This window comes from Natator depressus, chromosome 11, assembly GCF_965152275.1.
Source record: "Natator depressus isolate rNatDep1 chromosome 11, rNatDep2.hap1, whole genome shotgun sequence".
Taxonomy (NCBI): domain Eukaryota; kingdom Metazoa; phylum Chordata; order Testudines; family Cheloniidae; genus Natator; species Natator depressus.
The window spans coordinates 30406289-30431164 of NC_134244.1; the positions used below are offsets into that span (position 1 = coordinate 30406289).

Here is a 24876-nt window from a genome sequence, read left to right on the forward strand (position 1 = left end):
GCTCTGGAGCTGGGCAGTCCTCCGCCCGCCTTAGCCCAAGCGCAGCCTGGGGGATGAAGCGGGGAGTCGGAGAGCCGGTCTCCGAAGGGAAGACAATGAAGATCCCGGGGCGTCGCTGCGGTACAACCCCGGCGACAGGAGTTCAGTGATACCGGGGTTGTGCGTTGTACAGCACATCCTCCTACGGTATCAGCTGGATTCACTGTTAGCCTGAACAGGTAAAAAGTGAAATAACTAGTTGATGATACCTACGCAGACTTGAGCCGCACAATGGGATGGAATAGGTTTAAACTACACACTCGCCCTTCCCCTGCTTTGGCTCTCGCCTTCTCATTCCTTTGCCTCCAGTTATCTAACTCCGGAGGCAAATTTCCTTAGTTTAATAAGGTTTGTTAGCTGTGACTTGGGCTTTTACCTCCCACGCTCCTAGACTCTGAGAAGAGATTGAGAATCTCTCGCTCCTAAATCCCCTTTTCTGGAAACCCGGAAAACTGGTCTTATCTCTTTCTCCCTAATCTGTCCATCCATTTTCTTTATTATACTTTGCAAATAATATATTTAAAACAGATTGAAAATAATAGATGAGCATAGTCTCCGGGATACAGCTCCACATACATTTTCCTTCCCTAGCATAAGAGACTGAAGTTTTCTTAATTCCCCTGATATAGTACCAAAGCTTTCATTGCACTGTAAATTTTACCACATAAGTATAATATGTTGGCGCTAATCATTCAAATAGCCACAGTTTAAATTCATTATATTGTTTCACAATTTCTCCAATCCATGTTTTGTTTCTAAACTAATTTGCAGCCTGCATCGTTCAAAGCTATGAAACAGAGACCTATTTCTCAGTCTCACACTGAAATACAAGAGGCTTGGGATCACTGCAAACAGCTAAGTTAGCTTTTCTAGCTTTCATTTTCTTTACACTTTAGAAGTCGCTAAATATGAGACTGTCATAACTTATTTATAGCAAGCCGGCGTCAAAGCAGACAATTCCTGTCTTATTTATTCAGACACTTTCTTCAAAGAGAACTCTAAGTATTCTAAGCTGGGCTCCAATGATCCCTAAAATGAAAATATTTCCATGTAAACAAAATTTAAACACATTTTTTAAAAAATCTTCAGACTTCAGAAAACAACATCTGTGGGACTGTCACCAGCGTCTGTCCCCTTTACTTTCCCCCATTCCAAACAGACCCCAAGAGCTACAGTACAGGATTTGGGAAATAAAATCCATAAAAGTTGCTTGCTTTTACAAAAACAATACACACGAAGCTTTAAATGACTTCTGTGCCATTGGAAGTAGTGCCTGAACTCAGTACCAGGACAGGAACTTCCTAAGAATAAAATCTGGACCAACCTTTTAGGCTTAGGTGTTCCTCTTGCTCCTCCTTCAGAGTCTGCACATTCAGCTCCACAAATTACTAAATAAGTGACACGGCTCATCCGTTCTCCTTTTCACTTTTTATGACTATATCGTCAATTTTCTTTATCTGCAATGGATTTTGGTATTGGTACTTCTCGCTTAGACAGAAAGGAGACGAAATTCTATTCGTTTACATGGTTTTATTGTTGTAAACATTAAAATTGTCTTTCCCAAAGAAAGAGAGTTTATCAGGGAAAAAAAAAATTCAGCGTCTCTAACTGTCATACACCATAGAAAAAAAGGCAGTGACTTGTATAATGTGCCATACTGGAAATATACAAAGAAAAATACTACAGAATATGGCAATATTAAAAATATTACTCAAACATAAAATAATATATTAACCGACAATTTTAGACATAAAAAACAAAACAAAAAATTCAAAGTGCTCAGTAATTTCCAGGGAGTTATATATATTATAAGCACTCTGGAAACAGTCAAAAGCTGCTGCATGCAAGATTTGTTTAGCTTTAGACAACAAAATAATCAAGATATAAACTTTTTTTAATCAACATCAACAGTACATACAACACTTACAAACAAGGAATGTTGGACGGTGTTTACAAACACTATGTGCCCCTTTGTCCAAGATTTCGGTTTTGTAATACTTGTGCCCACCTATTTTACAACTGAGAAAATGTTTGAAGCTTAGATAACTACCAATCTTTATAAAATCTAACAGACTACATAGTGTCTGAAATACTATTTATAGAATATAGACATTACTGAAATAGCAAGTGCCTATAACATTATCGTCCTAGAATCATCATGCTTTCCCATTTTATTGAGTTACTTAATTCTCTTTATTTGAAAACACATCTATGTTCTTCCTTTTAGAATTGGTTTTTAATATTTATTCATAAATAGGCACAGAATAATTTAAAGAGCCAAACTGCATCTGATAAATGTACAAGCCTTTGCCTTCTTTAATCTCATGCCACCCACGCAACATTTAGTTTTTAGTATATATTACAGCTTTCTTTTACATCAGAAAACTTTAGTCTTTAAGAGGGTGAGACTTGTGGGTCACCTTAGTACTTTCTCATCATATGAGTCTTAGTCCGGCGTTGCCAAATATGATCGTCTTTTTAATCAGAAGTCCTTCTTAATAATATTTTGAGCCGATAATAAAAAGCTTATACCACAGTATTTAAGTTGTCCTTGTTCATCATCTGAATCCTTGATGCCCCAGAGCCAAAATGCCCATTCACGTTCTGCCTTCAGGAGGTTAGCAACAGTTTTGGGGATGGGAATCTGGCATCCAAAGGTGCTGCTTTGCGCACAGGTGAATTCCCCTTCAGACAGGTCGAGTTTATTTTCTTTAAAGTTCACTTTAAGTGCACGGGAAGAGTCTTAAAAAGGTAAAGTGTCCAGAAAAAGTTTGTCGATTATTGCTGGAGGTGGCACCAAATCTTCTAGTTTCAGGTAGAAAATGCGTTGTAGCCCCTGTGTGCAAAGGGTGCGAAGTTCAGGGAGCTTCCCCAAGAGTTTGGACAAATAATTGGGGCGATTCAAACCTCCGTTATTGAAAGTCACATGGTCTTTGAGACAATTCACAATCTTGTTCTGAAGTTCTTCCACCCTCTTGGGTTCCTTTAGCCCATGCCTCTCTGCAAAAGACAAGGATGCAGGACATCACAGGTTTGACAATGTGGATACCAGAACAGGGCAACTGGGCTGTGTAGTGATGTTGAAACACCAAACACAAGAAGGTAGAGCTGTACTGACCTGTTACCATAGCCAGGGCAGCGATGCATGAGAAGGCAGATATGTCGATGTTCATATTTTGCAAGTTGGACGAGAATTCAACAATGGAATCAATCCATTCTCCAAAGCCACGGACACACTGCAACCTGTGCAGGACCACCCCATTGCAAAAGATAAGCTTGCCCTCCACTGGGCTGGACCTGCAATTAATACAAGGTGGTGTGTGGGGGGGGGGGGGGAGAGGGGAGAAGAGGCGAGAAAGAGAAAGGGGCGAAAAAGAAAAGATAAGCTAAACAACTAATTACGTGAAGAGCAATAAATGGAGGATTTAAGAGGCACCTAATTACCCAGGAGTTAATAAAACGCAGATCAGTGGACCATGAAAGGATTTGATTTCATAATAATCTAGAAGTTGCCTTTTGAATGTTGGCCATTTACCTGTATGCTAGCCGCAGCACAAACAGTTCCAAGAAAGCGGATTCGAAGAGGAGGTCCTGATCCGGTTTAGAGAGGTCAGTGAAACCAGGGATTTTTTCTGCCCATCCTCGGATGATCTCCATGGAGCCGGTCAAGAGATCATAAAACTGCTGGATATGCTGAGTGTCATCTCCGCTCATCTGGTAGTCAGGGTTAGCCTGGAACTGGAATTTCATTTTAAAAAGCACTTAATGAGGTTCTCTAAAATATATAACCCGTGAAATTGCTAACCCCATTTCTAGTAGGGGAGCCAGGTTTTTATAACAATTAAACCTCTCTCTGACCAGTAAGGAAATGAGATGTTCCAGGGCAATTAATTCAATTAGGGATGGTGCTATGAGGTCGCTGCTTTGAATATGTAAATTGCCATTTCTATACAGACTAAACAGAGGGTCACCCTGCATTGAGAAGCGTTCACTCCTATCTGCACAACACAATTAGCAAGTTAGTATTCATGCCAGTCCCGATGTTAGCCTCCTGGAAAGCCTGGTAACCCCTTAATAAAAGTTATAGCACTTTATATATTTTAATACCCTTCCCCCCCCCCTCCCCCGTCATTAGATGCTGTATTTCCGCGCAGCTGGAATAACACCGAATATTCTTGCTAGGCTACCTTCTCCCTCACTCCCAGGCCAGTTTGCCACAGGATCACTACTCAGTGCATGGACTACAGGCTACCAGCTTTCAGGGTGTGTAGAAGCTGAAAAGCATGTGCTCAGAGTATACACGGGTGCCTGACAATGTCACGATAGTCCCGAAACTCTGTGGAACAAATGGGACCGACATCTGCAGGGTGTGCGTCTTGCTCGTGGTGAGTGAAGGGGGGTCGGTCACTGTTCTCTCTCTCTCTCTGCATATGGGCACGTGTGTGCGTGTTTGCAGCTATGTCTGTATGTTAATATTGTCTCCAGCTTACCCTGGAATAGTCCAGGCTGCTCATAGCCGGGTTGGAGTCGACATGGGCTCTCACCAGGGCACTGATCAGACTCACCGGGGGAGAGGGGGGTGAGGGCTCCTGGGGGCTCTTCGGTTTGGATGGTAAGCGACCCCTTCGGCCTTTTAAGCTGTCTGTGCGAACCACTGCGAAAGAAAAGGACGTTCAGCGTTCCTTCCCCCCATCACTCTCGTATAACACACGAGAGTGAAACACACAGATGCTGCCCCCCCCTCCGCCCCCGCTATGGGTACCAACCTAGACCGGATGTGTATAAATCTCCAAGGCTGCAAGGCTACAGCCGAGAAGGGTAACACAAAGAAATGCTGCTTTATTTTATTTCTTATTCCAAGGGGATCCTATTTGAATCAAAAGCTGCGTGGCTCTCGGGGAATCAGAGATCATGCTCCCAGCTGAGGCCTGACACAAAGACATTCTGGGGTGGGGGTGGGCGGAGGGGGAACAGAAAGGATGTGTGGGGGAGGGTGTAGCTGAGAGGAAAGGGCCGGGGGACGCTGAAGACCTACCTTCTTTGACCATGCCAACTGCAAGGCACTTTTGAAACCGACAATACTGACAGCGATTTCTGCGGCGTTTGTCAACTGGACAGTTTTTATTCGCTAAACACACGTATTTTGCGTTTTTCTGGACAGTGCGCTGAACGGAGAAAAGGAAATGACAAGTTATTTGTTAATTTCCATTAAATTCTGTAGCCCCCAACTGATCCAGTTAAAGTGCCTGCAAGGCTGGGATTCCCCCCTCCCCTCCCTTTTTTTCCAGGGCATTTAACAGAAGAAAATTGATAGCGTTAACATTTGAGCTAACCTTGCAGCTCCTAGCAGTGTTTTATATGCCAAGAGAAGGAGAAGGAGACGCTCAGTAAATACAAATCCGTGGGCATTCATATTATTTACATTCCTTGGAGACCTTCTCCATTTAAAATGATAAGATTATTCAATCAGGATGGTGAAATAAAGAGATCACTTAATTTTACCATAGGGAATTCTGTTCCACTTGGTTAGCTTCGACACGGTTCTCTGTCCTAACCAATTTCAATCTGAAGGGGAAGGCAGCTTCTAGCACATGCAAATGCCTCCTGTTCAACTCCTGCACGCAACTTCTCGCCAAGGACCTGCAGCCATTTGGGGCCGGCCCCAAGGACACCAGTGTGTCTTGGCCCATTGCAGCGGGGAGTTTTGCAAAAACTACATCGGGCTTAGAGGAGCACAAGGCGCTGTTATTTGCAAACATTTGCCCTCCTCTCCTGCTTGCTCCTTCTGTGTTTGCCGTTCTCCCCTCCCTCCCTCCCAGTGGGATCTGCGCCTGAGCTCCTTGGCCAGGCTGTTGCTTTGCACTGGTGTGGGTGAGCACAGCACGGGGATCCCTTTGGAGTTTGTGAATTAACCCCTTCCGCCACCCTCCCCACGCTAGCTCAGCACCTCCAGCTCACCTTGAAGAAACCTTTGCAGCCCTCACAAGTACGCACTCCGTAGTGCTGGCAGGCCGCGTTGTCCCCGCACACAGCGCAGAGGCCCTCGTTGGATGGAGACCCCCGGGAGGGAGGGGATGGCACCTGGGTGTCCAGCAGCTGGGACGCATGACCAATCTGTAGCCCTGGGAAGCCCATGGATGCCTGTTTGCGGATGGGATTGGGCACTGCAAATGTCTGGCCATCGACTACATGGTGGGCCCCGGATGGCTCGGGGTTCATGGGCACGTGGAGGGGCCCGTCAAATCGCATCTGGCAGCTGGACACGGGGGTTCCTGGGGGTGATTGCTTAAATGAGAATAAGGAGAGTCTGGACACCGGCGTTTTCCTCTGCTCGATCATGTGGGTGGTGGCCACGTAATTCTGGTGGAAGTTGTGGAGGGAGCCAGGGTCGTCCCACATGGGGCTGTGCTGCACCTGGAAGCCGGGGGTGGTGGGAGTCGGGGGCGACGAAGGCTTGTAGTAAACGGAGCCTGAATGAGGCATCATCTCCTCCGACTGAGGGGGGAGGTGGTTGTGTTGCTGGTAGCTGTGCATCTGAATGTCTTCCACTTTAATAGAGGACTGCTGTCCGGACAGGGGCATTTGGTACAAGCAAGGTGGCTTCACGTCGTAGCTTGTGCTGTAGTTGTCCATAAAGGTACTGAAGCTGGGGAGAGAAGTGGTGGCAGTGATTTCAGTGTTGGTGAGGTCCATGCTAAACTTGACAAACTCTGGAGTTAAGAAATCGGAGCTGTATTCTCCTGAAGAGTGGTAACTGTAGCTCTGGGAAGCTGGGCTGGCTCCTTGAGGCGATGACCCATACTGAGCCTGAACACAGGGCATGGCTGGAAATGAAACAGTGTAATATATACTCAGCCTGGTCAACTGCATACTTTCTCCCCTGCTTTGTACACCTGCTTTCTACAACACTGCGGGCCACATTAGGAAGCCGCACACACTTCTTATTGCGCAAAGAAAACGTGTTCACAGGGGAAAAAAAGAGATTACACTAAAGTACATAGAGCTCTGATGTCTGTGAATGTTTACAGTGCATAGTGTACCCCCAAAATGTCTTTCAGGCCCCCACAAACAGACCGAATGAGCACCAGTCGCTTTATTTCTGTGTACAATGATATTTTCAGCTAGTTCATTTGAAAGAAACACGATGAAGTGAGTTGCACAATGGGAAGTTGTTTGGAACACATCTACGCACGTGTCTTACTTATGTTACTTGGCTTTCAGTGTGAAGTTGTTTCTTTTGAATATTAAAGAAATTAAGCTCACAAACCTTCAGCCGAGTTACAGGCGTTTTCGAGGGAATTAAAGGTGGACAGTGTCGGAATTCAATGGAGACAAAGTTTCCAAGATTTTAGAAAATCAGTGAGGACTCCAGACTGCCCAGTACGTTCTCTGAAACAGACACAATAGACTTTATGTTCAGATTTACTAAGGACTGGTTTGAAACAAATGTAGTATCACAAAACCGTGAGCTTCTCTAGTACAAGAGCTTGCCTGTTTTAGTAAGAGGCATTGTGCGGCCTTTTAATAAAGAAATCAGACTTAAAATAGTTTAAGAAAAGAGCTAGTCAGAGCGAATATGAAATGTTGTCCTTGTGGCATTTTGGCATATAAACTAGTTCTCCCAAAGAGTTATTATCGGGAAGAAAACTTACTGAAAGCAGGTTGATATTTACATTATTATTTTTAATTATTTTTGTTCTATTATTTCCACGGAAGCGAAAATTGATTGGATTTTTAACACATATCCCCTCCCCAAATAACAGCTGAGTCCAGTTACTGAAGAACAAAAGGGGGAAGGCACCGTTTTGCACCTTCCCTTGAAAGTCCCTACAATCCAATGTGACTTTTAACGACAGCTCTAAAAAGGGGCATAGATGACAATGAACAACGTTAAATAAGGTAACTAGACAATCAAAGAAGCCAAAGGAGTTTCAGATTAAAGAAACCTGATTAACAGTGCTGTAAAATGCTTCCAGTGGATGCGCTTACCCAGGGAAATCTTAATTAACAATAAATGAACGCCGCCTAATATATGTTCGCTTTGTTTTCTAACTATGCACAACTAAAGTCAAAAAGGGACATGTGAAATAAACAGAACCCCCCAGCTCCTTTAAGCAGGAGTGACTTTAAACGCCCACCAATACTATTTGCTTCATAGTGTGACACCTTACACAAGTAACACATTACCAGTGGTAGAACCACAAACTTAATATACACCCCGCCGGGTGATACAAACCACGCTAACGTCCCTAACATCTCCAGACTGCGCTGATACCACAGACAGCGACTACGCATCTTCATTCCAACTCCACTTGATCCAAATATCCACTCCTTTCTCTTCCGCTAATTAACGCCTGGCCTGACGGCTTGCTTTGTTGATGGTCAGTGTACACTAAGTAAATAGCAGGTTGGGGGGGAGGGGAAAGGATCACAGCCGAAAAGAATAACTCCGCTCGATGAAACTAGCAGGAAGCCTTGCAAGCCACCCCCTGCAAGCTTATAACACGCGCACGGCAGCAATAAATATAAAAAGGCAACTAAGTGCTAGGACACTAAAGAACTCTATGGAGCTGCCTTATACCACCAGCACCGGTTGCTAACCTTGGAGATGGAGAGAGAAAAATGTTCCCAAGCAGAACTTTCCTCCTGCTATTTAACCGTGGAAGTTCAGGCCCCAGCTACACGCGTTTACCCGAACAGCCCAACTTCGACATTCTAGGTTAGCCAAACAGGTGAAAGTTATAGCAGACAGACAGGGGCAGATTCTTGCACCAAAGTTGATTTCATGTTCGCATCTTTTACAGAACCAGATCGGAGGCTCACTGAGTGATGAATTAACCGAATGACATTTTGAGAATACAGTATAGAAGAAGGTGGCATTTGAAAACCACACACACAATATTTTAACACCTCCTATTTCCATCTACTCTCCCAGCCCCCTCCACTGGAGTCCATTGTGAAGACTGAGGGCATCCTGCACGGGGCTGTAAATCAACGACAAGATTAAATAGGGGGATTTTACAAAAATCAATACTCACTTGTTAGCAATGTCTTTTTCATTCATTCAACCGTCTGCACAACAGGTTCCCAGGGGCAGATCGGCGGATAAAGCCACCGATGACGGAGCACTTGCTAGTTATTCTCTGTTGGGAAGTACAGTACTAGTAAAGCACAGTGCGAGCAAGCCGGACAGACTGGCCCTTCCCTCCAATGTGCCTTTGTTTATGTGGGCTCCGTATTCCACAGCCAACATGCACCTAAAGTCTCCAAGCGTCAGTGCACGTCAGTGCCGCCCGCCCAATCAGCCATTCGAGGGGCTGGATCTCTCGCCACAGTTGGCCAGTTCTTGCTTTGGTAAATTTCCGACGTGACATCACCAAGAGTGCAGATTTTAAGGTGGGAACAAGCTCCCTCGGTTCACCTTGTTACAGCTTTTCCAAAATAGGTGCAATCCCCCCGCACTTACACCCCCCCAGATGTGCTAGACTGTAAACAAAGAACTAGATTTCCCCTCCCACCCCCCCACGCCGTGTCATACACCTTAGAGGATCTCTCTGCGGCTCTCTGCACGCAGGCACACTGTATAATAACGCGTGTTGCTCTGTCTGCGTGGGGTCTGCTAAATTGTGTGTCTATATCACAGTACGGTACGGGGATTTTTCTTGCATACGTACATACATATGGACATCGCTACTTTCATACATTTGTTAGATACAGATTTTTCCCCTTCTTTGTGACCCATGGAGGCATTTTCTACAGGCTAGAAATGAGGACCTCTCTTCCCCCAAAAAACAAACAGCAGCGCCTGTTCGCACCAGATTCACTGTCTCCAGGCTTATTTGAGAGAATGTTTTATTACGCGCCGCAGAGCAATCGTCATTGTATAAAATCTGAGTCCGCCGGTGCCTTGAAATCATCCTTCTGTCAAAACAATACAGCTTCACGCAACAGGTTGTCCAATTGTTAGGAAGATGGGGGGAGGGGGAGTTGGTTTACATCTCACAGCATATTTTCAGCGCTTGCACCACTTAAAAGTGCTAATTAAAGGCATTGGAAATACATGTTTGTTTTTGGAGGAAAGTTCCTGGCCCGCCGTGGACAACGTCTCTGTCTGTACGTGGGGAATAAAGAACCCGATTGTACGGAGTTACACGCATTCTACTTTAACTTATGCAATGTAAAAGCATGGCTGCAATACCTCTGTGCTCTACCGAGAGAAAAAGTGCAGAGCAAGGGTGATGGTGGGGGGTGCCCTTTACTCAGACCAGGGTAATACCAGAAGCTGTCACACAGCCCTGTCTCTGCTTTGCATGTTAACCCACTGAAATAGGCTCGGAGTGGGCACTCCAACTCACAGAAGGAAGGGAAGGCGTGCAGAAAATGCCTGCTAAAAGGAGATATACTTGCCTGTACATAATAGGAACAATTATAGGGTTCCCGCAAGAGCCACACCTGTCCCCACCTCCCCTTTTGACGGAGGAAAAGCTGGCTCTCGACCTGAGGGTATGGCCTGTGCTTTATGTTTTATCCCCTTCCCCTGCAGGGCATGACCCCTTCGGAGACCGTCCGGGTGTCCCTGCCCAGCTCCTGCCCGGCAGTCTTCAATGGGGTTTCATTAAAGCTCCAGGGAAGCACCTCATCTATCCTGGTTCCCCCGACGACTGCAGCATCTGACTTCCCTGTGCTGGGGTTCAAAGCTCTGTTAACCTGACGCCCACGCTGCAAGGAAGCAGCTCCCTTTGGATGGCTCCCCCACCCCATCAGCGGGAAGGGGCTTGCCCTGCTACAACTCCTCTGACCCTCTTTGCAGCCAGGACGCGTGTCTGCGCTGGGGGGGCCGGGGGCAGCCCACCCCTTTCGCCCCGGGCGTCACACGGGAGCTATGTTTGGCAGCGCTATAAATAGCCCCGGGCGTCCCAGGCGCGCCGCGCGAGGCGAACCTGAGGCAGCCACCTTAAGCTCGGCGGCGGCTGCAGGCTGGGGCGAGCGGCAGACGGGGAGGGGGCTCATTAGCATGAGCGCAGTAGCGTCAGCCGCCGCCCGTGGGCTGAAGCGAACGAAAGGGAAAAAGTGAGAGTTGGGCGGGGCGGCGCGTGACGCAAGGGGACGCCGCTACTGACGCAAGCAGCCGGCTGCGCCAAAAATAGCAGCTGCTTGGCCGGCTCCCTGCTCCATTGCAGTGCGGGGAGCCGCTTATAGCCCCAGAGTGGGCGGGGCTATTTTAAGTATCGCCGGTCGGAAGCTCGCGCGCCGCCAAGGCTCGGTGCCCGCGGGCTCACAGCGGGAGTCACTTGTAACGTTCCTTCGGGGCGCCGCACGCACCTGCCTTGTCTCTCTGATACCCTACGACAGGCATGGCTACAACAGCCCTGCAAATAACTATAAATGAGGGAGAGGTGGGTTTTTTAAGCACTGTATCTGCCATTGTCAAAACTCTTATTAAAAGCTCCCCTGAGCCACTGTACTTCAAAGGCGCTCCCAAGTGTATCACACTCTCCCCCCCCCCCCCCCAACTGTAGCTTTTTGCGATAGCTCTCTCCGCATTGCAACTTTGCAAGTTCCCCATGATCTTTCTGCAGGTAAGCATGATGATCTGCTTATTGGTTTTATGCAGCTATGTTGAATCCGCATTAATCTCATTCCTAAAATACAAGAGAAGCAAGTTTCCACGAGGACAATTACTTTCCAGAAAGAGTGGGAAGGTATTGTTTTAACCCGTGCAAAACATTACTGAAAGTTCTCTTCACTCACCGCTCTGTACCAAAATTACACCTATACTTGACATCTTTGGGTCTTTTTTTGTGCCTCTGGTGAAGGGATAACAGTAGTTGTGACAAACTGGGCTGCAGTTACTCCTATGCTAAGTAGGAATCCTGATGTCCAGCAGCCAGATGTGTTCACACATGGACACAGTGTGTGAAGAGGTTTAAACCACCACCAAAGTGGTGGAAGTATAGCAGCAGCAGCCCAATCAAAACCACCAGCCACTGCAGTTCAGGGATCCCACCAGTAGGGGGCTAGACTTCACAATCAATACAAAACCGCACCTAGACAGCCTGTGCAGTGCTATGGTACTGTGTTGGGCCCAGGATGTTAAAGATACAAGGCGGGTAAAGTAATATAATTTACTGGACCAATTTCTGCTGGTGTGACAGACAAACATTTGAGAAGCCCTCTGTAAGCTCAAATGCTTGTCCCTCTCACCAGCAGAAGTTGTTCCACTAAACGATATTACCTCACCCACCTTGTCTCCTTGTACAGAATGGCATATGGTTCTGGAAGAGCAGCATAGAAACCATCACTATAACAACTTGTGTATTGCTTCAAGCTTTTAAATAATTTCCTAAATAAGTTGGCATGGTGTTCTCTCTATTTTGGGCCAGATTCTAGGAATCTAACTCCTCAAAAGGAAGAGGTTTTATGTCCACATAAATGCCATGAGAAGCAGTGGCTTTTTAATCACCTAACAAAATTCAAATCAGGTTTGGAAAACCAAAAGGTATATTTTTTAAAACATTAAGTAAATCAACTTAACGAGAGGATTCCTGACTGTAGAAAGTGTGTGTATATATATATGTACGTACGTACGTACACACACACACACACACACACACACACACACACACACACACACACACACACACTATTTATAAACAGTAAAACAATGGGCTAATTGTAAGTGATTTCCCATACTAAAAATGACTCCAGCTGTTCAAAATTGTTATACAGAGAAACCATGATGTGGCAGTGTGACAGGATGTGCAGTCCTTTTTTAGGCCCAAAGCCTAATGACTAACCTTATAAAGATTTGTGGTCAAATGGGAAGGCTTCATACAGTTCTTAAAAAACATAGTATCTGTATTTCTAAATGTTATTCCATTACTGCCATCTTCTTGAAAAAAAAAAAATACAGAGGGGAATAAAAATATGAAAATTATTGGTCTTTGTCCTTTTAAAATAAATGAAAAGTTCTACAGAGCCTCAGCAAAATTAAAAGAGCTTTGATTTTCAAAAATAGTAAAAGTTTTTAAGAAGAATAGATTGATGGCAGCGGATGTTTTCACTGTGTTTTTTCTCCTCATACCAACAACATTTCAATAGTGAGGGTTGCTGGGGGTTTTTTGGACCCTGTGTTCCCTCCCTCCTCTAAATCCAGAATTTATGCCATCTTTTAAAAACAAAGAAAGTAACATTTTTAGACTAATAGATCAGTGGTCCTATTGCTCTGATAACTTTGAAAATTAGCAAAAGACTAGTAGTTATATGTGCATTTTTATAATAATTACATACCACTGTGTTAAAATCTAAAAAAATACCACTCAAGGGAACTCAATTATAATATTTTATTGTATATAGTACACATAATCTGTATATACACATTTAAAATACAGCACAATTTAGAAATTAAACCTGAACCAGGGAACTTTTAATTAAATGGTTAATAAAGGCCTGCATGAAATAAGTATTTTCCTCATCTCAAAAACATATGAAACATTGTATATGCATCACCCTACTGATGTCAACAGTAAGACTCCCAATGACTTCAGTGGGATCAATGACCGAAACAGAATTCTGAAAAAGCAAAAACTTAATTTACAGAATAAAGTTACATAGAGTGAAAATAAGAGCACTACCTTTTCATTAAGACCACTTTAGGAATCTATTTTAAAAGGCAACATAACAACCACTTTAAACAGTGTAGTGATGCACTACACTTCCTTGGACTTAGGAGCAAAGAGAGGTAGCTAGACATTGGCAGTAGTTTCATAATAAACATTTGTCCCATATATTGGATTCTTGTGAGAATGCAACTTCTGAGAATTGCTGAGTGTCTTCAAATTGAGTTTTCTGCTGCAATTAAGTCTGTATATTTAAAAAAAAACCCACACAAATCAGTTTATTTCATACTTTTCCACTGATATAGTTTAAGAATAAGGTAAGCTGATATTTCTGTAATATGTATGATCCAGATCTTTGGCAATTTGCATGCAATTTTCTTTTCTACAAGTCAAAAACAAGGCAGAAAACTATTATATTCTTCTATTATGAATGTAAATAGAATAAAACTAACAAAAATTGACTTAAAAAAAGACATCTTTCGGGTTATATGCAAATATAATCGGTTTAGAATGAACAAAAAACTTCACAGAGAAATATTTTAAAACAACCCTCCCTAAAAATTATCTTTTAATGCAGACAGTTGACATTCTAACACATCCAAAATATTAAAGATAATATTTACATACAAGTCCAAAAGCACTCATAAAAAACATGCAATCAGTAATTATTCCATTATACTGTGTCTAAACTGAGAATGCTTTCAATTTAAGAGCTAAAAATATTTTTATATTGTAAATATAGCACCGGATATACAAACATGAGGCCCAAACGGCTTGCTTTTTCCTAGATATCTAGTCCCACTGAAATAAAGGGAAATAATGCAAATACGTTTCCTAGCATGTGATTTAAGTTCTTAACTATAGATTTGTTAAGTAAGTCTCACTGATACCCTGTGTTATGGTAAAGTGACCACAAGTAAAGTTAGTAAAAATTCACATGTACAGCAATATTTTAAATTTCATCTTCAGAATCTCTTTCTAAAAACAGGTTTGCTTTTTCTAATCATCCTTTATTTCAACAGATATCAATTAAATAGTTGGAAATTCCAACTTGAAATAAAATATAGGGTTTAGTTATTCTCACCTGAAATTATGACCAGTTTACTGTAGTTCACTCTCACTTATGTTCAGCAAAATAACCTTAGACTACTTCTGTAGGCCAATCTACCATTTGAATGAAAGTCACATTGAATCACAAAACTAAAAGTATGACTAGTTCGTAAGATGATGAATAGTGTATATTTCAATGGTTAGCTCACACCACAGTTTTAAGAGAAATAACTTATAGCAAAGACCCTTATCATGATAAGTAATACATCTAATTACCATATCCTTAGAATAGATGTAATATAAATTTCATTGCTCACTTAAAAGTTCTAAAGTTAACAGCATAAACTTGAAGTTGAGTAATTAAGTAATCCTTATATAGACACTTATTAAAGTATTTATACATATTATCTTAAATCTACATCTATCATTTTGCCAATTAAAATTAGGACTTTAATTGCAATTAAGTAATTTAATTGCCAATTGAACAGCAAAATTGCTAAGTGACTAATTTTAATGCCTATTTTAATTACCAATCATGACTGGGGAGGGAGCTAATCAAGCAGTATCAGAGTAATGATGTGAAAAAAAGGGAGAACAAACATTCAAGACTACATGCTTTAAAAAAGAACCTTACATTAAATAAATGCAAAAAACACAATTTTATAAAATGTAGTGAAATGCTGTATTTTGGTATCTAAATACAAGAACACATTTAATTAAAACTATCAATCTGAAAAAGTATTAAATAGGAAGTGCACTTTTACATTATATATTTACATGATAGTCCCACTAAAAGGGATAAACTAAAAACTGCATATCAATGTGATATTGTCTACATGTTTGTAACTTAATAGACTGAACCATTTTAGAAGAGATGTACTGGTCACTTTAGTAATAAAAAGTTACTTTTTAAAATGAAAGATGGGAGACAATCTGTCCACCAAAGAAGTACTGTAGTACTATTATACAAATCAGAGGCACACTTTCACATGGGGGGGGGAGCAGCATAATGTTGACTCTCTCTAAAGTTTGTCATATATTGCTATAGCTCTTACATCAAAATGAGAAGCAAAAGTGCAAAATATTTTAATACATCAGAGTGAACGATAAACAGCTGTGGTTGTAATGCAATCAGAATTACACTATGAGGAAACTAATGCATTTAGGATCCACAATATGTGATGTTTGAATTTTTTCAAATTTCCTCTCCTTTCCTGCCACAGATGAAGTATGTGCACCATTATGTAATCAATGTTCCAGTCAGTTGGCAATTTAAGAGATAAGAATGTGAATAATGAACCCTTTTTGGCATTGAAGACCCATATCTAAACAAATACTTTAAAATCCAATGTTTTACCAATCACTAATAATGTGATTCCCTCCCCAGATCATTAGAATAATAGTGACAGGTTCAAATGCAGTTCAATCCTTCTATAGGGCTAATTTTGGCAGCCAGCCACTTCTTAGACCTGGACTCCATAGTCCTTACTCAGCCAAAGCTCCCCACTGACTTTAATGAGCACCTTTAGGACTACAGGATGAAGTTAAAATGATAATGGATGTTACCTAGGACTTTAAGACAGTAATTCAACACAAGTCATATGTGGAAGTGGGACATGCATGAACAGAATCAGTTCATAGAGAACAAAAACCAGAACTAATGCCTGTAGAACAGGTTTGCATTTTTTAAAAAAGTGAAAATGAGTACAAAACGAAATTATAGAGACTCATAGAATGTAGGTCCCCTTGAAGGGATCTTTATAATTCTGTGCAGTTTTATTTGTTTGTTTTTAAAGTTCTCAATCAGGCACAATAAGTAGGAAGATCATGCATGGATCAAACACACTGGAGTGAAAAGTATTAGTTCTCTATGTTATGAGAACAGTAGTTGTATATCACAACACAGTGACACTTGCCACAATATTCATCCATTGGAAATCCTGTTAAATACAAGAAGCATTAACAGAATACCATTTTTTCTAAGCATATTCTGATCAAAAAAATTTTTTTTAAAGTCAAACAAATTATTGTATGTAGTATGATAGAGTCTTGGCTCTATAGCGTTTTTTATACTTGTTGGCAAAATGGCAATAACTCATTGTGCCTAACATGATAAGTTATTTCATATGTGAGCAACTCAAACTTTGCCTTCACATATTTAGATGGAAAGGCTCCTGTAATTATGTACTAGGAATAGGGGCTCAATTCTGCTCTTTCTGCAGCCAATGGAAAAAGAATGGTGCCAGTATACTGAGAGAGAGTTTGGTTTTCTGTTGGGAAAAGGAAATAACTTCCTGTAAAAACAGGATTTTTGTACATGATACATACATACCTCCAAACATATGGTATATTAATTAAAACATGCTCACATATCCTGTTTATGGTATATATATTTTTGGGAGTATGAAATCTCATTTTCTATTAGCTGACCAACCGTTTTTAATAATTTATCAGGTTTATCCCAAAATAGAGGGATATACAGTGATATTTATTATTAGTCTTACAATACCACCTAGAGGCAGAGCCCCATAGTTCTAAGCATTGTACAAACATATAGCAAAGAGACAGTCCCTGCCCCAAGGAGCTTGCAATCTATATTGATTACCTGTGTATAAGTAATTTAATTTAAGGTTTAAAAATATCAGTGACAGACTCAAAATGGTTATATGATGGATTTTAAATCTCTCTTTCCTGCTTTTATTATATTAATTTTCTTTCCATCTTGAATGAAATATCAGAGGGAAAGAATACAATCCATTAGTTAATAAAAGTAAAAGTGCCTTTGAAAAATTAACTCAGAGTGAGCGCAAATGTAAAAAAATAAACACCCTAGAGGTTCAGGTTGGCAGGTCCTTTAGAATCTGCTCACACTTCAAAACACTACCTCTGACACTAAAAATAGAATACTAGAGGCTTTGTCAGTTCTCTACGGGACCAATCCAACAGCCTTGGGAGACAATGGGAGGCTTTCCATTGATTTTTTGGGCGTTGGATTGGGACCTAAGTGTTTTACATCAAAGTATAAGATCAACAATGAAAGGGTATATATACCTGTTTCGGTTAGAATAGTTAGCAACTTTATTTTTATGCAAGTGTAATTTCTGCCATTTTAATTTTAATCAATCATACTGAAGTCAAAAACTTTAGGTCATAAAAAGATAAACAAATGTGGTCCCTGATGTAAACCGGTTTGAAATTACTGAGCAGCAACAAATTTATCAGGATCTATTTTCCTAGTTTTTTGGAGAATCCTAATACTTAGTTCCATAGCACCTTTCCCTTTTTCTTCATTCCTGGTTCATGCTGTTCAAGTGTGGATAGTTTTGGATATTGGAGTGTTTATAAATAATAATGTTTTATACTGTCAAATGTTTCCAGAGATACATGTAGGCAATTTTACTGAAGACGGTTGAAGCTGTAGTTGTCCATTTTTATTGTGGACATGCTTTTATTGGGGCACGCTTCACTGTCTGAATAATTTGACAGCTGTCAAGATCCTAACATGCAAATGTTTATAGTATTTGAAATCTAGCCCCATTTGGTCACATTCTTATTATAAAAACGGTGAGTTCCATTTACCGTCTTATTGTTATATAGCATCAGGTCAAGGAATATAAATCGTACCAAGCAATTCATCTTCCTGTTCAGAGAGTCATTAAATTTCTCCCAGAACATATTTGATTGATATTCTTGGAGGTGAAAGGCTAAGCGGACCATATGGCAACATGTTGCATTCCATATGTTATCTGCCCATCCGTGCTTAAGCTGCCATTAGCAACATCTGCACCCAGCGGAAATCCAGCTGTGCAGAAAACTATTGATGGAATTGTACTTGTGTAAAAAAAAAGCCTAGCTTAACGCCATTAAATCGAGGCAGGCAGGTAGCCTTCCAGGGCGCAGAAACCTCGGTTAAGTTAAATTAGGCAAAAGCTTTATTGGAATTTAATTTTCAACTTTCAATTCGCGGGGCTGTTTTGAGAAAAAGCAGTTACGCTTCGCTGGAGGGCCGGGTCCCACCTTCGCTCCTTTACTGGGGAAGCAGGCAGGGCAGTCGTACGCCCACCCCAGCACCCCGATTGCTACTTTATGGGATCGCAGCTGGACTCTCCCGGAAGCCCCGCACGGGTGGAGTGGGTGCGTGGGGGCAACAGAGAGTTAGGCAGCTGAAGGAGCATCTTTACACTTCCACAGCCCCAGCCAGCCCCGGGGGGCGGAGGAGGGGGGAAAGGAGTCTTCCTTTCTCCGGGCAGGGTGCTAGGAGCCGAAGTTTCTTTGTCTTGCTTGCGGGACTGGTCCCCCATAAAGCGGCGCGCACACGCCTCCCCCCCGCACCTGCCTGTAACGACATTACCTGGCTCCTCTCTTGCCTGCGCTGTCGGCCGCCGCGCGTCCCTCCCAGCAGAGCCGCGCCATGCCCCAGCAGCGCGGGCCGCGCTCCCCCAGCTCAGCCCGGGCGCCGCCAGCGGAGGGGAGGCAGGACGAGGCCAGGCGCGCCCCGGGGGCGGCGCTAGCAGCAGCGCCCGGCCCCCGCTTGCCGCAGGCGGGGCCCGGAGGAGGAGAAAGCGGGGGCTGCGGCGGGGCGCTCGCTGGTCCGCGCCCCGTTCCCAGCGCCACACAGAGCCCCATTGTAGCCGCCGCAAGCCCAGCGGTAGCGGCCAAGGGCGTCAGCTCCCCCGTCAGCAGCGCCGCTCTCCGTGACGGCAGCGCCGCTGGATAAATAGCCCGAGCCGGGCGCGGCAGGTGGGGGGATTTTCCACTGACGCCGCAGCGGAGATAGGAAACAATGGCTGGGGCGGGCGCGCTCCCCGCGCGCACAGGGGGCCACGGGGGAGCCTCCCGAACGCCCGCCGCTGCCGCCTGGCTCCCGGCCAGCCCGGCGCAGGGCTTCCCCCGGCGGCCGCGGGCTGACACAGAGCTCCGCCCCCAGCCTGCACAGCTCGGGCTCTGCCCCGCCCGTGACCCCAGAGGCCCGCCTGGGGAGCGCGGCATTACCCCCGTGCCACGGAAATCCCGCTCCGCCCCCACGTGTGCTCCCCTCCCATTTCCACTAGAAGAGCAGCAAAGCTGCCGCAGAACTTCTCCACCCGCCGCCGCTTAGTCCCCGGAAGGAGCTCGGACAGGGAGGGAACGCGCGCTGCCGTTCCCCGCAGCGGCGCTGTGCTGCGATGGCGAGGTGAAAACACAAACACCGCCAGGGGAACTTCTAAACCCAAACTCTTCATTAAGCGAAAACCATTTCTAGGAATCCTGGGCTTTGTGAAATCTTTTCACACGGCCGAGGCGTTGGGTCTCAGGTCCCCCAGGAAAGTTCCTTTAATAATCATACACGATGAGTCCTTCCCATGAACATTCACTGGCCTCTTCTTCTTGGGGCTTCTCTTTCCGTTGTAAAGTTTATAATGATTTATGATCAAGTTGAACGGGCATAAATGATTGTTTGAAAACAAGTTACTGCAGATTCATGCTTTGTAGAGCACCTTCCAATTCTTTGGCACCGCCAGTGCTTTATAAACATTGATGAAGAAGCCTCATAACAAACCTGGGGGGTAGGCATCATCTTTGTTTTAACACGGGGAAACTGATGCGCAGAGAGATTAAGGTTTACATTTCCAGGAGTTCTGAAGTAACTTGGTGAATGAGGGCCTCTGTTTCTCTTCCCCCCTCTCCTTCTCCCTGGGCCCTGTCTTGACAGGCAAAAAAGGATTGTTATTCAATTGTTAGCTCATCAAGTTAGTTTAACACAAATTGAAAAGCCCAGTCAATATGCAGGCTAACAAGTCTGAAGCCCATCTAACTAACACAGCTTTAAACACTTTAGCTTGCATCTTGAGGGGGCTTTTCAATTGTATTGACCTAACAGAATTGGAAAACACACCATCAAGACCTGGCTCCTTGTGTTGGTGTTCTACTTAACACATTTTATAAATTTAAATTATAGATCGCACACCTAACTTTAGTTATGAAAACTTTGCCATACTTGTCATTCAAAGGTCCTAATCTGCAAAAAGCAGGTACCATATCAATAAGCACTGTAGTTGGAGTTCCCATTTTATAGAAGGGCCTTTCCCAGTATGGTCTCTACTGGCAGCTGGCCCTTTAAATCTGAGAAAGCTAACTAGCTGTAGCCTTGAGGGAGTCATTTTGCAGTTTTACAGCTAAAGGTTACAGCTCTGTGCCTTTTAAGCTTGGTCTATACTTCAACATTAAATGGCATAGCTACATCAGTCAGGGGTGTGAAAAAACCACACCCCTGACCAAAATAGCTGTGTCAACAAAACCCCTAGTGTAGTCACAGCTATGCAAGAGGAGAGCGCTTCTGTTGATGTAGCTAATGATGTTTGGGGAGGTGGTGTTCCTACACCAACCAAAAAAAACCCCAAACTCTTCTCTTGGGCCATGTCTACATTACAAACTTATGTCAACCTAACATATGTCAGCATATAGCAACCACAGTTATTAAATTGCTTGTGTGTGCTCTAGGGTGACCAGACAGCAAGTGTGAAAAATCAGGACAGAGGGTGGGGGGTAATAGGAGCCCAAATAAGAAAAAGACCCCACAATCGGGAAATCTGGTCTCCCTAGTCTGCTCACAGCTCCTTGTGTTGGCAGTGCGCATCCTCACTAGGAGCGCTTGTACTGATTGTATTGTCAGAGCGGGGCATTGTGGGATGGCTCCTGAAAGCCAATCAGAGTCAATGTAAGCAACACAGTGTCTACACTGCATCAACCTTATTACATCAACCTTGATTCTGCTGCTCGGAGAGGCGGTGTTACCTAATCAGCTTATAGAGGCACTTATGTTGGTGGGAGCAAAATTTAAGTAAACACACTTCCACAGCAAGGTCAACACAAGACAGCTTATGTTGACCTAACCCTTCAGTGTAGACCAGGCCTAGGCTGTGTCTATGCTAGGGGCTATATGAGAATAGCTAGGCCAGCATAGGCTCCATAGTGTAGACGTACCCCTAGCTAGTATTGCAGTTATGCTTTTTCATAGCTTTCCCTTTGTTTAATTCCTGAGATGACACACTTTCGTATCTTGGAATATATAACTATTTTCTAGTCATTAATATTTAAAGGGCTGTATCAGGTCAAATTTGGTTCACAACTCAGATCATATTATTTTCAGAATGATCTAAAAACTCAAATGAAAATAGCTTTTTCCTACAGCCAAATCTCTCCCTGCTGTTTTTACTATAAAATGCTGCAACATTGACCTAGTGTGCCAGAGCCCCAGACTGAAAGTGACTATATGTAAACAAAAGTGAAACAAATTAGTCTGCTTTTATTATCTAAGTGGCATGAAATACAAAGGTAAACAATCAAGTTGTGGTGAACACTACAGCCCTGTTCCTCAAGGCTGCTCTCTATGGACAGACCTCTTGCATGGTGCAGAACAAGATTGGGCCTAAATTAGGATCTGCTCCCGCTTGACTGATGTCAGTGGAGCTCTATATGGGAAGCTCCAATTGCAGAATCAGGAGAATAGATTTTCAAAATCTTTCATTTCTAATTATATGTGGTGGAATTAGTAACATAAGTAAGGTGTTCCTTAATATATATATATGATTTATAACCTGATAGTAGTTCCTTGAATGCTTTGAAAAGACCATAATACAGTAACTACCGTATATTGTAGGAATTACTAGAGCAAGGATCATAGCTTCTGTTATTCATTTTTGTCTTTCTGTCATCAGACAATGAAGCCAACAGGGTTGGTTCTATAGATGAGTTACAAATAAAACCCCAAAACTACTTATCTCCACATAGGTAATTTATAGGAAAAATGATAGTAAATTGTTAGAACTGGGATTTTCCAGGATTTTGAAATGAGATTGCTTCCTGTTGAACTTCTGAATGAATCTGAAAGTTTTATGAATTTATGTGTGAAGGCCATGGGATGCGTGTAGAAAAGCAGAAGTTTCCAACAAATTAGATCTCAAACTATATGCTAAGAACTAAATTTAAGATAATGCTGAAACAGTAATATCTGACTATCAAGGCTGGTGATTAGGGGTCTGTATGCCTAGTTTTTGTACAATGTGCCAAGTGGCTAGCTGAGTAGGTTAGCCTGGAGATAAAGGAAGCTATTTACATTTAAAGGATCCAGTACCCTAAGCTTTTGTTTTCAAGTTCTCTTACTGTTTCCCACCTCATTTCTTATTTTCCTGTTGATAACATTGCCAGAAGCTTTAAGTAGATAGTAAATAACTCGAACAGCAGACATCTGATTCAAATTTCTGCAGATGGTCAGAAAGCTGAATGTAGTATATTTGAAAGTGAACATTTTCTGTTTGCCTCTGTTTCTTTTATCATGATTCCCCCAATAGCTAGTTATGAAGAAGTCATCATGTTAAACAAAATAAAATAAAATATTTCTTGAGGCTTAAACCACTCTAGAAAAAAGATGAAAACTCGATGTCTGATACCTACATAGTAATCTGCTTGTTTTTGTAAATTCTTTAAGTGGCTGTACGTTTCAGGAATACTGTCCCATCAACTTTTGTTAGGAGGTTCTGGTAACATCACAAAAATGACACAAGTGATTTGTTTATTTCATCAGAACTTCAAAGTGAAATTATTGAACATGCTTAACAAGTTCTTTAGGAGATACATTAATGTAATAAATAACTAAATCTGATCCCCCCAAAAAACAAGGTGTCTTGTGGCACGTTAAAGACTAACAGATTTATTTGGGCATAAGCTTTCGTGGGTAAAAAAGTCACTAGACTCCTCGTTGTTTTTGTGTATACAGACTAACATGGCTACCCCTCTGATACTTGACACCATGCAAAGCACTGAATTTAGCTGTATGAAGTGGAAATCCATCAACTTCATGAAAAAACTCGCACAGATACAGACAGACATCATCTTCCTCTCCAAGAGCAAACAGAGGGACATCATACCAAATGGACTGAAGGTGAAAAATCTATTGCAATCTACATACCACACAGACTATGCTGACAGATTGTGCCACACACTCTCAAAGAAACTGAGGAACCACCTGATCAGCATCCTGTATAGCAAACAGGAGAAGATCAAAAATGAGGTCTCAAAACTGGAGACTCTCAGATAAACCAACCTTCCACACAAACTTTCATGTGGCTGGACTTTACAAAAACAAGACAAGCCATTTAAAATGTACACTTTATTTCTCTATAGAGGAAAAAGGACAGTAAACTATCTAAAGTCCTACATGCCACAGGGGGCTACAACAGTGGTACCCTTAACTCACCCAACAATATTGTTAATCTATCCAACCACACACTTAGCCAGTCAAAAGAGTCTGTCCTATCTTGGGGACACTCTTTCTGCCCCCCCACCGCCCCACACACGATACGGTTCTGTGATGGTCTGGAAGCCTACTTTCGCCGTCTCCGACTCAAGGAATATTTTCAACACACCACTGAACAGTGCACTGACCCACAGGACTCTCCTACCAACACTACAAGAAGAAGAATTCTGCATGGACTCCTCCTGACAGTTGAAATGACAGACTGGACTTCTACATAGAGTGCTTCTGCAGACGTGCACAGGCTGAAATTGTGAACAAACAGCATCACTTGCCCCATAACCTCAGCCACACAGAACACAATGCCATCGACAGCCTCAGAAACAACTCTGACATTATAATCAAAGAGGCTGACAAAGGAGGTGCTGTATTCATCATGAACAGGTCAGATTATGAACAGGAGGCTGCCAGGCAACTCTCCAACACCACATTCTACTATCACTAGTAGGAGGTCACTATTCTCCGATCCCACTGAGGAGTATCAAAAGAAACTACACCATCTGCTTAACAAACTCCCTGCTACAGCACTGGAACAAATCTACACAGACACACCCCTAGAGCCTCAACCAGGAGTATTCTATCTGCTACGCAAGATCCATAAACCTGGAAATCCCGGATGCCCCATAGTCTCAAGCATTGGCACTCTTACATCAGGATTATTTGGCTGTTTGGACTCTCTCCTCAGACCCTACGCTACCAGCACTCCTAGCTATCTTCGAGACACCACCGACTTCCTGAGGAAACTATAATGCATTGGTGATCTTCCTGAAAACACCATCCTGGCCACCATGGATGTGAAGCTCTTTACACCAATATTCCACACGAGGATGAACTACAAGCTGTCAGGAACAGTATCCCTGATGAGGCCATGGCAAA

General features: G+C 43.0%; 1 protein-coding gene across 2 annotated transcripts; it reads right to left on the reverse strand.

Moving 5' to 3' along the window:
• Positions 1-1545: 1545 nt before the first annotated feature.
• Positions 1546-19111, reverse strand: NR4A2 (nuclear receptor subfamily 4 group A member 2). Of its 2 annotated transcripts, none has more exons than XM_074966820.1 (8): positions 19060-19111; positions 7307-7428; positions 5998-6863; positions 5075-5204; positions 4530-4693; positions 3575-3777; positions 3158-3336; positions 1546-3039 (listed from the first exon to the last, which is right to left on the reverse strand). In XM_074966820.1, the coding sequence occupies exons 3-8, from the start codon at positions 6859-6861 to the stop codon at positions 2783-2785; spliced, it is 1797 nt and encodes a 598-aa protein (XP_074822921.1). In that variant the 5' UTR covers positions 6862-6863; positions 7307-7428; positions 19060-19111; the 3' UTR covers positions 1546-2782. The 2 variants fall into 2 exon arrangements, with proteins under 2 accessions (XP_074822921.1, XP_074822920.1); XM_074966819.1 differs by lacking the exon at positions 19060-19111 and adding an exon at positions 9078-9437.
• Between the last annotated feature and the right edge of the window lie 5765 nt (positions 19112-24876).

Excerpts from the sequence above, each read along its gene's own strand:
- NR4A2 (XM_074966820.1), bottom strand. The coding sequence starts at position 6,861 with ATGCCCTGTGTTCAGGCTCAGTATGGGTCATCGCCTCAAGGAGCCAGC. Across the intron at positions 3,778-4,529 it reads GCAGCCTGGACTATTCCAGG|TTCCAGGCTAACCCTGACTA; the intron begins GTAAGCTGGAGA and ends ATGAAATTCCAG. Across the intron at positions 3,337-3,574 it reads GTGCTGCGGCTAGCATACAG|GTCCAGCCCAGTGGAGGGCA; the intron begins GTAAATGGCCAA and ends TATTAATTGCAG.